This window comes from Citrus clementina, unplaced genomic scaffold (assembly GCF_000493195.1).
Source record: "Citrus clementina cultivar Clemenules unplaced genomic scaffold, Citrus_clementina_v1.0 scaffold_1, whole genome shotgun sequence".
Lineage (NCBI taxonomy): Eukaryota > Viridiplantae > Streptophyta > Magnoliopsida > Sapindales > Rutaceae > Citrus > Citrus x clementina.
In genome coordinates, this window is record NW_006263303.1 from 20,268,938 (window position 1) to 20,285,492 (window position 16,555).

At 30.3% G+C, this 16,555-nt stretch overlaps 1 protein-coding gene across 2 annotated transcripts; it reads right to left on the minus strand.

Moving 5' to 3' along the window:
* Positions 1–9,940: 9,940 nt before the first annotated feature.
* Positions 9,941–12,800, minus strand: LOC112095567 ((-)-germacrene D synthase-like). 2 transcript variants are annotated; one of them, XM_024177680.1, is made up of 7 exons: positions 12,553–12,800; positions 12,133–12,409; positions 11,387–11,762; positions 11,062–11,280; positions 10,817–10,955; positions 10,482–10,730; positions 9,941–10,378 (listed from the first exon to the last, which is right to left on the minus strand). In XM_024177680.1, exons 1-7 carry the CDS (start codon positions 12,685–12,687, stop codon positions 10,085–10,087), a joined length of 1,689 nt encoding a protein of 562 aa, XP_024033448.1. In that variant the 5' UTR covers positions 12,688–12,800; the 3' UTR covers positions 9,941–10,084. The 2 variants fall into 2 exon arrangements, with proteins under 2 accessions (XP_024033448.1, XP_024033447.1); XM_024177679.1 differs by having other exon boundaries at positions 11,387–11,765.
* Positions 12,801–16,555: the final 3,755 nt, after the last annotated feature.

Here is a 16,555-nt window from a genome sequence, read left to right on the forward strand (position 1 = left end):
AACTCATTTTAATTATTATTCCTGCAGTTCAAGCAAATAAATTATTATGATTTCAATTCTTCATAAGTATTATTTACAATTTACAATAAAATTGTAAACCACTTTATATTTAATTAGACCACTCTATATAATTTACAATTTATTCATAAGTATTATGAATTTTATAATGCATTCACAAAACAAGAATCAAATTTAGCTGGAAACATAATGAGTTAGAAACAGAATAGCTAGAATCAAAATGAGGCCACTCGGCCTTTGGCCGAGTGGTCAGGGCTGCTGCCCTCCAAGTTGGAGGGCAGCAGTTCGAACCCCCACAAAAGCATTGTGGGGGTATTTCCTTCCTCAATTAAAAATTGAGTGAAGGCAGTACTCTTCCTTACCCATGAGTGAGGAGTGGACATCCTTCGAATATTTGTGAGGGTTAAAATCTGGGCAGAGCTCCATTAGCATTGATGTAAGTTGGTCCCAGTAATAGTCTGATTGGTAAATATCAGTTATACTCTCATGTAATATGAGTTGTAATCTGAGCAATAGTCTTATGTAATAAAAAAAAAGAATCAAAATGAGGAATTGAAATCAGAATAATTTATTTACTTGAACTGCAGGAATTATAATTAGAATGAGCTGTATTATTATTTATGTGTTTATTTTGTCTTAAAATCAAAATCAGAATGACTTAAATTGTAACAAACTGCTATAAAATCCTTAGTTAATTTTTATCATAATTATTATTTTGTATTTTAATTATTATTATTGTTATTCTTATTATTATTCAAAAATTAATTATTAATAATAATAAATATTATTAATAACTTAATGAAAAATTATTATTAATTGTTGTTAATAGATTAATTAATTATAATACTTTTTATTCTTGTTATTAATAATAACAATAATAATCTATTTAAAAATATAATTATATTTATGCTTATAATAAAATAATAATAATAATAATTCATTTAATAATTATTATATTTTTAATTAAATGGAGGTTATTTTAGAAATTTAAAATTATAGGGGGCGAAACCGTACTCTAGGATTCCAATAAAATAAAATTGAATGTAAGGGGCTAAACAAAATTTTACAATCTAAAAACTTTTATAATATTTATAAATAAATTATAAATAATATAGAGTATAGGGGGCTGTACGAAAGTTTACAGGCCAGCCGTTTGTTACATTAAATGTAACTTAGGCCGGCCCTTATTATATAGATAATGACAAATATTTTAAAGTTTTTATTTTTAAAGAATAAATAATTGCAACCTTAAACTTTCAAAAAATAATTAGATAATTTCAAAAATTTTTAGTAAAGGACGCCTTACCAACAAATTATTCAATGCCAACAAAAAATAATTCAATATATATTATTTGAGGTATAATCTATCGGCAATCATTAATAAAAGACAAACTTCAATAGATAATAGCGTCTTTTCTCTCAAAATATTGTTTTTATTTGGAAAATGCGGCAAGAACTTCAAAAACGTGGTTGCCTTCTAGAAGATTAGTTTTTTGGTGGCTCACATCCATTCCACGTACCTTATTAATTTAGGTCGACTTATGAACTTTTGTATGGTAAAGATTCACTAAAACCTAATAAAATTCAAGTTTCTAACACCTTTTCTTTTTCTGTCTTATTTTGTTGATTTCATAAAAGTCAATCCTAATACTTTTTCTGGATTAGTTGGTGGCTAAATCATGAAGAAATTTTAGATAATTTTTCTGTGATCATTAAACTTTTGCTATTGAAGCTGTCCAACCAGTAGGTTTAATTGTGCAGCCAGGCTGTGTTTTGAAGAACGCAAAATTCTTCTTATCCAAAAAAGTAAATAATTATAAGGCTTGCATCAGTCATTCAATAATGAGTATATGCAAATAAAAAAATTGTGCATTCACCTTTTAAATTCATACATTTTAAGCATATATAATTGCTCGAGCTTGTATCAGTTGTGACTCGGTTTCCACTCTTAAAATCTTCGGTCATGGATTCTTGTAATAGCCTGAAATCATACAAAGGTCTTTTACATTTTTTTTTTCTTTGATAGTATTCCTTGATGAATTGTAATCAGCAGTTTCAAATGCCTGGAAGGATATAAACGAACAGTGCCTCCGCCAAAATGCAGTGCCAATGTCACTCCTTAATTATGCCAATTCTCACTTTTAAGATGGCTACACTAATACTGAAAGATTTTGTTGCTTCTCTGCTCATTAATCCTGTGCCTACAGAGCATAATAGACTCAAGCTTAGTGTTTTTCGACTTCGTCCCTGCTTAATAACCCTGATGCCATTATGAGCTTGGATTTGGGTTTTTGTTTCTAAAAATTGAAAGGTGGTCATCCCACATTGTAAGCACACCATAAATAGCTAAGTTATAAACTTACAATAAATAATAGAGTTATTGGTACTACGTAATTTATCTATTTTAATTTGTAGTCTTTAATTAAAATAAATAAAACGTAATTCTTATAGCAATATTTTGTGAAACAGAAATATTGAAACTATTGGGCTTCTTTCAACAAACTTGCATGATATATGTCACAAACAAAATAGTTGAAATATTATGGCGCATGCAATAGCAATAGCACACATTTGTTGGGCAATTTGATCCTTTTCCATAGGAAGGGTAAAATAGTTAAATTAAAATTTATCTTCACATGAAAAAATTAAGAGCTAAGAACAAAATCAAGATTAAAAGGATGAAAATTTTATGATGTCGTGATTAAAATTACGGTATCAATACCATGATAAGTATAAATTTTATAAATTACACATAAGACCAATGAATGGAAGGTAAAACAAAGAAACTAATATAAGAATGGTAAATTGGTGTTTTATAATTACAAGCAAAATAAATGCTTGTGAAAATTACAAGAAACTTATAAATAGACATCAAACTTTAATTAAATAAATAATTATTTATTTATTTATTTGATTTAATTAAATAAAAAATTACTCATCAATTTACTTTTAATTGATTGACATTGAATCATAAATTGATTGATATAGAAAGTTTTAATTAATTGATATTGAAACATGAGTCCAGGCCAAATAAATGTAATTGATTAATTTCCTTTTACATGATTCATTACTATCTTTCTGAAAAGTTGTCACTGTAGTTTTGGAGGTCAAAGAAACAAGCAACAAAATGTTTCAACTTTGGCAGGCCACAGATTGGAAATCGACTACAGTAAGCCTTTTGATACCCCTCAAAAGTCAAAATTCCTCATAAAATCAACTAGAATAAGCTTTTTGAAGCCTTTCATTTTCCGAAATTTATTGCACTATTCCTCTTCCGTTGTGCCAATAAATTCTTAAGCCTAAAGCCAGGAACTATAGAATCAAATTTTAGCACGTCGGGACATTAAGTCACGCCGAAACGGACATTATTTTATCTGTTTTTTTGAAAAAAAAAATTTACTCCCACAATTATATACAACTTTATAAGAAGACTCAAAGTCGATATTAAAAAAAAAAAAAGACAAGTATCAACCAACTAAATTAAGCTGACGAGTGGTTTGCTTCTTTTTTCTTTTTAAGAACCACAGGGAAATTGGAAGAAAAAAAAAACGTGCAAGTAGTTAGCGGATGTAATAATGAGCCTTATCCTTTAAATGAAGTCCCCCTAAGTTACATGCATGTAACTTACAACCCTCTCATATGAATAGTGAGTGGACCTACACCATTCACTATTCATATGAAAATGTTGTAAGTTACATGCATGTATTTTAGCATTAGCCTTAAATGAAACATGGAACCATACTCTCAAAGCAAAGCCACCATACAAGATATCCCAAAAACAACAAAAAGTGAAACCAACTAAACAAATATTGATAATATTCCATTAGCCAAAGTACTTACAATTCCAGCAAACCAAAAAGCTTAGCCGTTAATGCGCATTGTCGCCATTAGTTTAAGTTGGAAAATGAGCAAATGTTGGTGTTTAATGGATGAGGTTTCTTATTCCCCTCCAAACCATAAAAAAGAATAAAGTATTAGTGGAGAAATTAAAGAAAAAAATTAGATAATAAGCTAACATTGTCACAAATTTAGAAGCTGAGTTAAAAAATATATTTTTGAATTGAATATTAAATTAGAGAAGGAATTATGATTTATTATTATCTACAAGGGAAAATAAATTGTAAGAAAAATATAATAAATTTGTAGGATTTTAGAAATATTAGTGATTAAACCATAATTTAGAATAAAAATTAAGATACAAAATTTTAAAGATATTCAAAATACTAATTAATTTAATGATATTTTTCAACTTTTATTATAATTTAATACATAAATATTTATATTTTATTATTAGGAGCCCCTTAAATTACGTTTAATGTAACTTACACTACACATAACAACAGTATCACATTGATAGAATCTGTTATTGTTGATGTGTGTGGTCTAAACGTAACTCAGCACTGACTTTATTATTATCATTATTTTAAAATATCTTAAAGGTGCCAGGACGCCCTGCTGGTCTCCATGCTAATCTGCACCTGCCGGCTATGTTTAGTGGATACCATTTCGTGCATTATTTTCACGTGCGAGCGGCCTTTTTTTTTTTTTTGTTAATAAGTTTAAAATGAAAGGCTTGTATAAGCTCGAATGCTATCGGCCACTGTCCCCATCACCTCCCATTGTTTTGACAGGACAATTAATATGATCCAAGCGAATGATCTAAAGGCTTGTATAAGCTCTAGTCCTATTGGCGATTGTCCCCATCATCCTCCCATTGTTTTGACAGGACAATGAATATTATCCAAGCGAATGATCTATCATAAACAGTCAAATGCTAAATTATAATAATTGTAACATACATCTCTTATGTGAACCACACAAATTATAGATCTTATAATTTTGTGTGGTTCACATGAGAGATGTATGTTACAATTATTGTAACTTAGAGGCTCCCTCATAAACAACGACAAAGTTTACCTTACATCAGCTGTACGTTACAGCTATAAACTTTTAAGGGTAATTTTTAAAAACTTTCCCTGAGGTTTGGGCTTGTTGCAAGTAGATAGTGAGAATTCGTTTATTTATAAACAAACCCCCTACGTTTTTGCTCCGCTTGGTTGCCGTTTGGGTAGTTGTGGGCATTATTGACATTTTGCAATAAAACAATTTTTTTGCAACTTTCGTTGCCTTGAGAACAGTAGCTAGTCATTTCAGTTACTTTATTCGGACACAAATAAAAGCCAAACTTACAAAGAGAAGTTTGCAATAAATTGTTTTAACCTAAATATCTATTCAAATCAATTGCAAACACACAACACACACACAAACTCACTAATCTAATCTAAATTAACACACAAGAAAAGATCAAAAAAGTGAAAACACAATCAAATACAGCGCACACACAGCCGCCCAGGTGGCTAGCCAGCCCAGCTATCCCATAACTGTGAAGCCAAGCCACCACAACGCGACCTCTTCACCACCGCGACACGACCTTTGCTCCACCGCAACCTCGTTGCAATATGCCCCCCTGCAGCCTCTACTGCAGCTTATTTGACTTCAAACGCGCCGTCTCGAAGCTGACCGACAGCCACCTCTTAGATCCAAGCTGAACGACAGCCGCCTAGCACCAATAGTGAAGATTTGTTTCATGCTATATGTTAAATAATTAATTTCAATTTCCGATGGCATTTTTAGTTGTTTAAATTCAATATTTTTTTATGCGTAATGATTTTTGATCAGTTACTTTTTTATTAGTATTAGCTTCCTTTTGATCAATTGTAAGTTCCTGAGTCGGTTTTGGTTTAAAATTCTCCACCAAAGATAATTAGTCAAGTTTTCAATTAATTTTTGTGATTATTATTATTATTATTATTATTATTATTATTATTATTATTATTATTATTATTATTATTATTATTATTATTATTATACTTCCAAAATTAAGCAACCAAAAATGATTATTTTGCAAAAATGAAATATATGGTCTTGGTGGTGCAGGTTCTTTTTTTTCGAGTGCCAAGTGACTGTTGTATCTTCATGCGAGTGTTTATCCTTAGGGAACAAAAATGATTTGTGATTTTCGTGCCAACAATCTCAGCATTTTTTTAGTTATGTTAGTCTATAAACTGTCATTAGGGACAATATTGTCTTTGCACAGTCATTAACAATGTAAAAACTAACTGACGGTAGGGGTTGTTTTACAAATAAACAAATTCTCGTTATCTACTTACAACAAGCCCAAACCTCAAGGGAGGTTTTTAAAAATTACCCAAACTTTTAAATCCTCATAAAAGTTGATAATTATAAAAAAGTCAAAACTTTTAAAGTGTTATTTTAAACTCCAGGCTACAACCAGGCAACACTGTAAGGACTTCAATTTTTTTGGAGTTTTCCATTTATTTTTATACCAAATTTAGTAATAAATTTCTATTTTTATCTAATTGAATCTCCAACTTGTTTAATCTTATATTTATTGAGTTTGCATTCATTATATTAATGATTTTTTACTTTAATATATCATGATCTTCATTGTTGAAGTCTTTTATTAATTGTTTAACTTTATTAAATTCTTTACTCATTTGATTTCCTAACTTTTTAATTCGTTTTATGTTTTCTTCTTTGAAATTATTAGTTCTAATATTTAATTGCATTTTCTATATCATTTATAGATAAATTAAGGTTTCCTGATTTATTTAATAAATTAGTGAAATTTAATTTAATTGATTACTTCCCCGCATGTCTGAGTCATTGATCGGATCAAAGGATTGGAATCTTTCATTTAAAAAAATCATTTTTGCATATAGCTAGAATGTGGTAACTTATTATTTTTATATTTTGTGAAATTATTACAGGTTCTGGTCATTTAGTCATTGTACCATCTTTCTAATAATTCATTAGATTTATAAGGTTTTATGACATATAATATCTCTTATAATTCAAGATACTAAATTTAGATTACAATATATATATATATAAAGAAAGAAAAATCTAGTTTATGTTTTAAGAGAGATAAGAAATTATAAATATAGATGCAAAATATATTCAAAACTTGTACATCTTTATTAATATGAAAATCATTTAGATCTTTATAAAAATATAGTAAAAATTTTAAAAAGTTTTAAAATAGATGTAGAAGAAATGAACGACAAAATCATTGGTTTATACAAAATTAATGAGGACTGATTTGAAAAAATTAAGAAATATCAAAATCTAACTACCCATATGTACCGGCTGTTTGTTACAGTTTTTGTAACATAAGCTTTGCTCATGAAAACGTATCATAGAGCTAAAACTTTGTGAACGACAAAGGGACATTTTTTTTTCTTTAAGGCAAACTTCAGCCGTACGAGGAAAAGCTTTATTGGTTAGTAAGAACAAAGACACTGATTTTGTTTTTTTTCTCTAATGAACTAACTGTGATAGTCTTAGTTTAGCGGTGGACTTATTGAGTGGACAAATTTAAATTTCCATAAAATTTTTACAATTCTCTTTCCATATACACGAATGAGGTAGATAATCCTAAACTATTAGTGGAAGATGATTTTTGAAGTAGTCATTGTGATTCGATAGATAATCCTAAAATATTAGCTGCGTGTATTTTTTTTTTTTTTTTTTACAACTAAAAACACAACACCTGGTATAAAGCCCAGCATACAATCCATAGTATAAGTGCATGCATTTTACTTTGCAAAAGGCTTCAATTGTAATATACCGATTTTAACAGATTTCAATAAATAAATAGCTATAACCGCAAAAAGAAAAAAAAAATTAAGTCCCCTAATAAAAATTTTAATGCTAGAGTATAAACATAATTTTAATAATTTTATAACGACTCTGGTCTTAGTAATAAAAATGGTTCTTTAATAAAAGCGACGACCATCCTTTTAATTTAAACAAAATATCAATGCACGACACAAAAATAGCTACACTTACAAGGTTTGCTCATGTGCATGTGGTGATTCATCCCTAGAATTTTATAAATGATCGTAAAATTTTTTATTTTAACTACTTATTTTTAAAAATTTTATTTGTATTTATTAAAAACTTTAAAATTAATTAGTTTAGTCAAAGGTATAATAATAATAATAATAATAATAATAATAATAACAATAAAAGGTCTATTAATAATTCATAAAGCTTAAGGATATTGAGTAAATATTATTACCTCTATTTGATATTCTTTTAATGTCATTTTTGGATTAAAGAAATTAAAAAAAAAAAAAGAGAGGAAACCAAAAGAGAAAAAGGAGAAAAAAAACCAGAGAATAATGGATGAATTCTATTTCAAATAAAACAATAAAATTAAAATTCTAACTCTTTTACTGTCATTTTCCATTTCCTTCCTCTCCTTTTCACTTCTCTCGGTCTCCTTTCATTATTTCATGGACGGTGTAATCGATCCTTGTGGGCAACGAAAGCCAATAATTGTCATATAATTGTAGCCTATCATGTGAGTGAGAAGTTTTCGGATGTCCAAGGATATGCACAATTGGTCCTCACCATTTCAATCTGCAGCTAATGTGTCGTCTAGTCAGTCTAGTGGCATCTCAGGCTTGAAAAGGGATTTGCCGACTGGGCCAGGCCAGTCCTTGCCGTCACGCTTTTCTCTCACGTTTTGTTTGTTGTTTAATTTTATTTCTACTTCCTTTATGCAGTGTTCCCCTCTGGTGAAAACTAATCCGCCCAGGTGTCTACCAGAGCTTGCATTAATTTACTTAAAATGTACAATTTTTTATATAAAAAGTATTCAATTTTTAACTCTAATCCGGTGATCATAGGATTAGGTCCAGTAAGTATAGGATAGGTGGGGTAGGGCCCACCGTACTTTCGAAAAATTCAAAGCATGATTTTAGAATAGACCTTATTTTATTTGAAATTATGAAAATGCTGAAGTTGATTTTGAAAAGTTTCGACCTTATAGACCTATTAATTATTAATATATCTACTAGAAGCCCGATTCTCTATAATTGAATGTGTAATTTTGATTTTATAAACTGTACTATCCACCCCTAATAAAAAACTAATAACTCACAAGCATTAAATAAATTAAAAGAAGGACCATTAAGGCAGTCAAGATAAAGTTAATTTGAATATTTCAACTATTTTTTTATGACCTATATATCCCCAAAGGAAAACAATAATTTCAATAGTACATTTCATTGGATATTGCTATGAGAATTGCTATGAGAATTACATTTAAAAGATAAACTAGTACAAATAACTCATGTTCTTTATTTAGCGGATTTACCGAGCTTTGTAGCCGTCAAAATTTCTGAACCTATCAAACACGTTGTAAAACATGATCATATATTGATGATTATAGCTGATATATATTAAAGTCAATACTTGTATCCGAATGTAAAGGAACAATAAAGACTTCGTGGAAGTTAAATAAATTTTGTGAAAATTTTTGCCCTTATATATTACATGTTTAAATTAACAAAAGCTCAAATCCAGGCTCATAATGGGACAGGATTAATGAGCAGAGAAGCAACAAAATCTTTCAGCACAATCATAACACAAAAGCTCATAAAGAGAGCGGCAAAAAACAAAAGATAGAGAAACCACATATCATCTCTAACTAAATCTATACTTAGGAAAACCATTGGAATCTTAATAAAGAAACTTCTGAATCTCAGCAGGCGGATCACTTCACAAAAAAAAAAAAAAAAAAAAAGTATCATACTGAAGCCTCAAATTAGTCAAGCTATTATCTACATAATTATTCTCTCTATAAGTTTGACAAAATCTAAATTATAGTTGAAAAAACAATAATTATAGTTACTGTTGAATTTAATAGTCATACCAAAATTATTATAAATAATTTTGAATTCAATAATCATACCAGAATGGAAAAGAATAATCACACCAGAATGGGAAACAGCAATAATTAACAACAATAATAATTAATATCTTCCTAGGACTTAATTTATTAATCGTGCAAACTGGTTGATAATTTAAATTAAAAAACAACAATAAAAACTTTAGTATAACTTGTCTATTTAAGTGTAGTGTGATTACAACGGGGGATCACACCCTTCAATTTATTTTTAAAATCCAAGCTCAAACGGCACAGGATTAATTATTTGGCAGCAGAGTAGTTGAAAACATAGGCTTAATATCATACTCATATCGGCACAGGATTAATAAGCAAAGAAGCAACAAAATCTTTCAGCACAACTGCGGAATGAGTGTAGCCATCTTCATACTTGTAAATGACATCTATAACGCGTGTAAGATTGAGAATTCGCATCAGAAGTGGCATTGGCAGAACTGTTGGGCGTAGGCAGTCCTCATTTATATCCTTCCAGGCATTTGAAACTTGTTTCCGAAACTCATTGCATGCTTCCTCTTCTGTCGCTCCATGTTGTTTCATGTAACACTCAACGCTTGAGGCAACGTGTCCTCTGCTTTGTTCAAACTATATGCAAATACAAAACACATAGATATAATACATTTTGGTTAAAGAGAAAATTAAAGATCACACCATTCGTTACGGAGGCAATATTATCATATATATTTACCTCGTGTGACGCCATGTCATCCATGAGTCTGCAAACTACAGAAGAAGCCCTAATAAATCTAGGGTTGCTGAATAACCATTCAAAAGATTCTTTAGTTACAATGTCTCCCATGCCAACAAAAGATGTGGTTGACAACATTGGGTACGCAGAGGTAACTAATGCAACCGTCATGTACTCATCCATTGTTGGTATATAATTCTGATGACACCATTTAGCTTCAAAGAAGTAATTCTTAACAATATTCTTCATCTGATCATGAGAATTAAACCAAATATATCAGATCTTTGTTAGCAATTAAGAATGAATCTTTAATGAAATACTGAAGAGTACTCCACCGCTTTTTTTGCATAATGGAGGCGGTATAATTTTCCCTGAGGGGCCAAATCTTTCTCTGCTTCACTGTAAACATCAAGGAGGGCCCGATAACACAGTTTCATATACTCAGGAAGTTGATCTATGGCACTGATATCCCACCTGCGAAAGAAAATTTCTAGCCCATTTCAATAGGGGGAATTTTGATAACAAAAACGATATTAGATCTTGAGCATGAGATCCCAAATTAATGATGAGCGATCCAAACCTTTTAATAGCTGAAGTAAAGAGCTCAAGTTCTTCAATTTTTCCACACACATCATAGATGTCATCAATAGTAGAAGTCATGGAAATCACTTTTGTCAATATTCTTCTAGTAAATGAATATTGGGGCTCGAAATACACTCCTAATATCCAAAAGTAGCACTCTGCAATTCTGTCTCTAATAAAAGGTAGCTTATGCGCAAAGTCTAATTCTTTCCACCACCTAAATGAGACACCCATTTACATATTAATATTTCTTCAAAACTGGAAAGCTTAGTTAAATATTCTCATAGTGGAATTGAAATTATTTTTAGAACTTAGTTATTTACCTTGAAATATCACCGAGTTCCTTCTGGTGAAGCTTTTGCAATTTGTTAAAATCTAGTTTTGCGAAGGTCAATAGAGCTTCATTGTGGGAAGATTGTTCTTGATAGATAGGAATGTAATGTGTTGCCTCAAGCCTTTGTAAACCCCTGTGGATAGGCTGAATTAAGGCATGTTTTACTTGCTCGGCAAGTGGGGAGCTGATTTGATGAGCCGCTATTGACTCAAGCTGACTAGTGGTGAAAGCAAGCGCTTCATCCAGTATATTTTCCTCATGTACCCCGAGATGCGTGGCTTCAAACAAGCTTAACATTCCTCGAACATCTTTAGCAAGAGATGTCTTAAAGTTTCCATCGCTGTCTTTGAACCTTTTGAACACATCTGCTACACCACTTAAATTTTTAGTGGTTGGACAAAAACTGGTTGTACCGACTGTAGTACTAATTTATTTTTATTTTTTCATCTTGAGAAAAGCCTCAACAAACTCGAGAGATGTTTACATAAATTGTAAAATAGAACCGCTGGCTAGAGGACAAAATAAGGCTTAACTTATAGTAAAAGCATGATGATCATCATACAAAAGACTAAACAAAAATAACAAATGCATTTATATACGCGTGAAGAGCGAGGCAGCATCTCAATTGAGAGCTGAACGCTTGAGTTTCTTGCTCCAAAAAGTTGGTTGTAATTAAAGATGAATGTGTTTTTTACAAGATATTTAACAAGGGGAATAAGTGAGAAAAAGAAATACCAGCAGAAATTTTATAGCCATGTTGTCTAAGCAATCGAAACTGAAGAGAGATATAGTAGAGCTCATCATTTTCATTATCCCCAAGACCACAGTCTTGGTGAGCCTCATGCAGTTTTCCCAAGATTTCATCAATCTCACTTTCAAAATGGTAAGACACTCCTAAACGCTGAATTGCATCAATCAAGTCCAGATTATTCTGTGAAGGCTTGTTGATTTTTAGCATCCTTCTAATTTCCTCCTTCAGCTCTTGATGCTTTGCACTGCCATCATCTTTTTCCTGAGGAAGAAAATAAATTGAGAAATATTAGTAGAGGAATTAATACGTTTTAGACCGTATATGTGTGTGTGTGTGTATTGCATGCCTACATCTCCGCATACAAATTAACGTATGCAATACGACCATTATGGTATACATTGTACCATCGAGTCACTAGTATATGAAAGGAAACGGTCTCCCCAAATGCTAGGATGAAAATTTGCAGAGCGACGAGTAGAATCTTTCTCAGCGTTTCGTTGGATAATTTTAGTAGGAGAGGCTGAAACTTGAAGAGACATACTTATTTTCTATTGCTTTCTGAAGGCTTTTCAGTTTTGTGGTAAAAAGGTTGATCAATTCTTGGCGTAGCTTCTTGTGCTTCAAAAGCTGGATGGTGTGAGTCTTTAGAGCCTTCAAGCTCGTGCATTTTATAGACTTGACTGCTAAAGACACCCTAAGATTAAGCAACAACCTTAATCTCACATTGCACATGTTTGAAACATTGAAACTCTTTCAACGTCAAGGCGGACACAGGCTTCAAAGTATCCAGGCTAATTTTTTTAAATTATATTTAAAATTAAGTGAACATAAAATTTTGTAAGTAGAAGAAAATAAAATACCTAATAAGAGGGGGACATTAGAAGCCTTACTCCAAATAATATTTATTCTAAACAAAATAATTATATAAAAAAAGTTGAAAATAAAAACGTAATTCAAAATAAAAATACTATTAAAGTTGTATTTTTCGCAGCTTCAAATAATGAAACTCATCAATTATAGAATCTGAATCAATAATATTTGTAATTTCTCTTTCGGCATTGATAATCATACAATCCAAAAGAGACTAATTTTCCATCTTACTGTAAAGTGATGTCTTCATAAGGCTCATGGCTGAAAATGCACACTTTGTTATGGCTGTAGAAATGAGAAGAGTCAACACTAGATAAATTAGTCCATCAATCAAGAAATAGTGTTATGACTTATTTTTTTCAATTAATTGTCAACATAAATCAAAAAGTGAAATAACTTTATGAAAAAGTGGATGAGAATGTGCATCGAATTTATAATGTCCCAGTTCTCTTCTCAAAACAAGAATCTCATTTGCAGTGGAATTATGATGATAAAATTTCTCAGTATGACAACAAATACGATCTATATCAAATAATTTAAACCCATCAGTTGGATCCAAAGTTGAGCTTAAAGTAAAGAGTTCCATAGTTTGCTCTGGGAAGCTTCTATTTATCTTTATCAATTGAAAACCTTTTATGGCATTAAATACATCACACATTTCTAGAATTGAGAGTTAATAGCTTTATGAAATGAGAGTTATCATAATATTTCTAGATCTAAACTAATATTAGTTAGAGAGTTAATGATGAATTTTTTTTCAAGTTATTTCATCTTTATTGGGTCAAGTTCTCTCCACTTAAAATAAATAAAACGTAACTCTTATAGCATAATAGCAATATTTGGTGAAATATAACTATTGAAACTACTAGGCTTCTTTCAACAAATTTGCATGATATATGTTACAAACGAAATGGTTGAAATATTATGGCGCATGCAATAGCAATACCACACATTTATTGGCCAATTTGATCCTTTTCCATAAGAAGGGTAAAATGGTCAAATTAACTTTATCTTCACATAAAAAATTTAATAGCCAAAAATAAAACCAGGATTAAAAGGAGGAACATTCTATGATGTCGTGATTAAAAATACCGTATCAATACCATGATAAATATAAATTTTACAATTTACATATAAAACCAATGAACAGAAGGTGAAACAAATAAACTAATATAAGAATGATAAATTAGTGTTTTATAATTGCAAGCAAATAAAACACTTGTGAAAATAACTTGAAACTTATAAATCAACATCAAACTTAAATTTATTTATTTAACTTAATTAAATAAAAAATGACTCATCAATTTGTTTAATTGATTAATTTCCTTTTATACCGTTCATTACTATCTTTCTCAAAAGTTGTCACTGCAGTCTTGGAGGTTAAAGAAACAAGCAACAGAATATTTCAACTTTGACAGGCCGCGGAATGGAAATCAACAAGAGTTGGACCTTTTAAGCCTTTCATTTTCCAGAATTCATTGCATGATTCCTCTTCCGTTGCACAACAAATTCTTAAGCCCAAAGCCAGGAACTATAGAGTCAAATTTGAACCCGTCGGGACGTTAATTCACGCCGCAACAAATTGTTAAGTGTTAATCAACATGATATTTTATCTCTTTTTTTTTTTTTTTAAATTTGACTCCCACAATTATATATAACTTTATATAGACTCAATCTCACTATTCAAAAAAAAAAAAAAAAAAGACAAGTATCAACCAACTAAGTTAAGCTAAAGAGTGGTTTGCTTTCCTTTTTCTTTTTAAGAACCCCCCAAAAAAAAATAAAAATACAAGTATTTAAGGGAAGTAATAATGAAACATGAAACCATACTCTCAAAGCAAAGCCAGCATACAAGATATCCCAAACACAACAAAAAGTGAAACCAACTAAACAAATACTGATAATATTCCAGTAGCCAAAGTACATACAATTCCAGCAAAAAGCTTAACAGTGAAAGCGAATTGTTCCCGCTAGCCCAAGTTGGAAAACGAGCAAATGTTGGTGTTTAGTGGATGAGGTTTTTTATTCCCATCCAGACCATTAAAAATAAATAAATAAATAAAGTATTAAAGAAAGAAACTGCATATAGATAATAAGCTAACATTGTCACAAATTTAGAAACTTAAAAAATATATTTTTTAATTGGATATTAAATTAGAGAAGTAATTATGATTTATTATTATCTATGAGGAAAAATATATTATAAGAAAAGTATAATAAATTTGTAGATTTTTATAAGTATGAGTGATTAAACCATAATTTAAAATAAAAATTAAGATACAAAATTTTAAAGATTTCAAAATGCTAATTAATTTACTGATATTTTTCGATTTTTATTATAATTTAATTTATAATATTTGCATATCATTATTTTTTTTTTCAAATTTCTTAAAGGTGCCACGGCCGCCCTGCTGGTTTCCATGCTAATCTGCACCTGCGGGCCATATGTAGTGGAGACCATTTCGTGCATAATTTTCACGTGCAAGCCAGCATTTTTTTTATATTAAGTTTAAAATTAAAGGCTTGTATAAGCTCTAGTCCTATCCGCCATGGTCCCCATCATCCTCCCATTGTTTTGAGAGGAATAAATATTATCTAAAAGAATAATTTATTATAAAAACACATCATAGAGCTTAAATTTTAGGAGAAAATTATGGTGCAATGGTGGCACCGTTGCACTCAGCCGTTGAATTCCAATGGATCCATCCATCCAAGTGGATTCAACGGCTGGATGCAATTATGGTACAGTACCGCCGTTGCACTGCAGCAAGACCCTAAATTTTGTGAACCACAAAAAGATAATTTGTTTTTTAATAGGCAAACTTGAACGGCACCGGGAAACGCGTTATTGATTGGTAATAACAAAGATACACTACAAAAGACTGATTTTATACTAATGAACTAACTGTGATGCTTTTATAGTCTTAATTTAGCGGTGGATTTATTGAGGGCACACATTTAAATTTCTATAAAATTTTTACAATTCTCTTTCCTCATAAACGAATGAGGTAGATAATCCTAAATTTAGTGGAAGATTTATTGTAGCTGCATTTTTTTTTTTTTGAACAACTTAAAACACAACACATAGTATAAGGCCCAACATACAATCCAGAGTATAACTGCATGCATTTAAATTTGCAAAAGGCTTCAATTGTAATATATCGATTTTAACAAATTTCAATGAATAAACAACTAAACCGTAAAAAACAAAAAACTAAATTTAGGTCCCCTAATTAAAACTTTTACTGCTAGAATATAAACATAATTTTTACAGTTTTAGAATGACTCTGGTCCTGGTAAAAAAAAAATGGTTCTTTAATAAAAGCTCTACTACAAGAAGCGACAACAATTCTTTTAATTTAACCAAAATATGAACGCGTGAAAAAAAAAAATAACTACACTTACAAGATTTGCTCACGTGTTGCTCAAGTGCATGTGTTGATCCTTCCCTAAAATTTTATAAATGATCTTACAAATTTTTATTTTAACTACTACATATACCCTTTGATTGTATTAAGAAAAAAATGCCTTTATCAA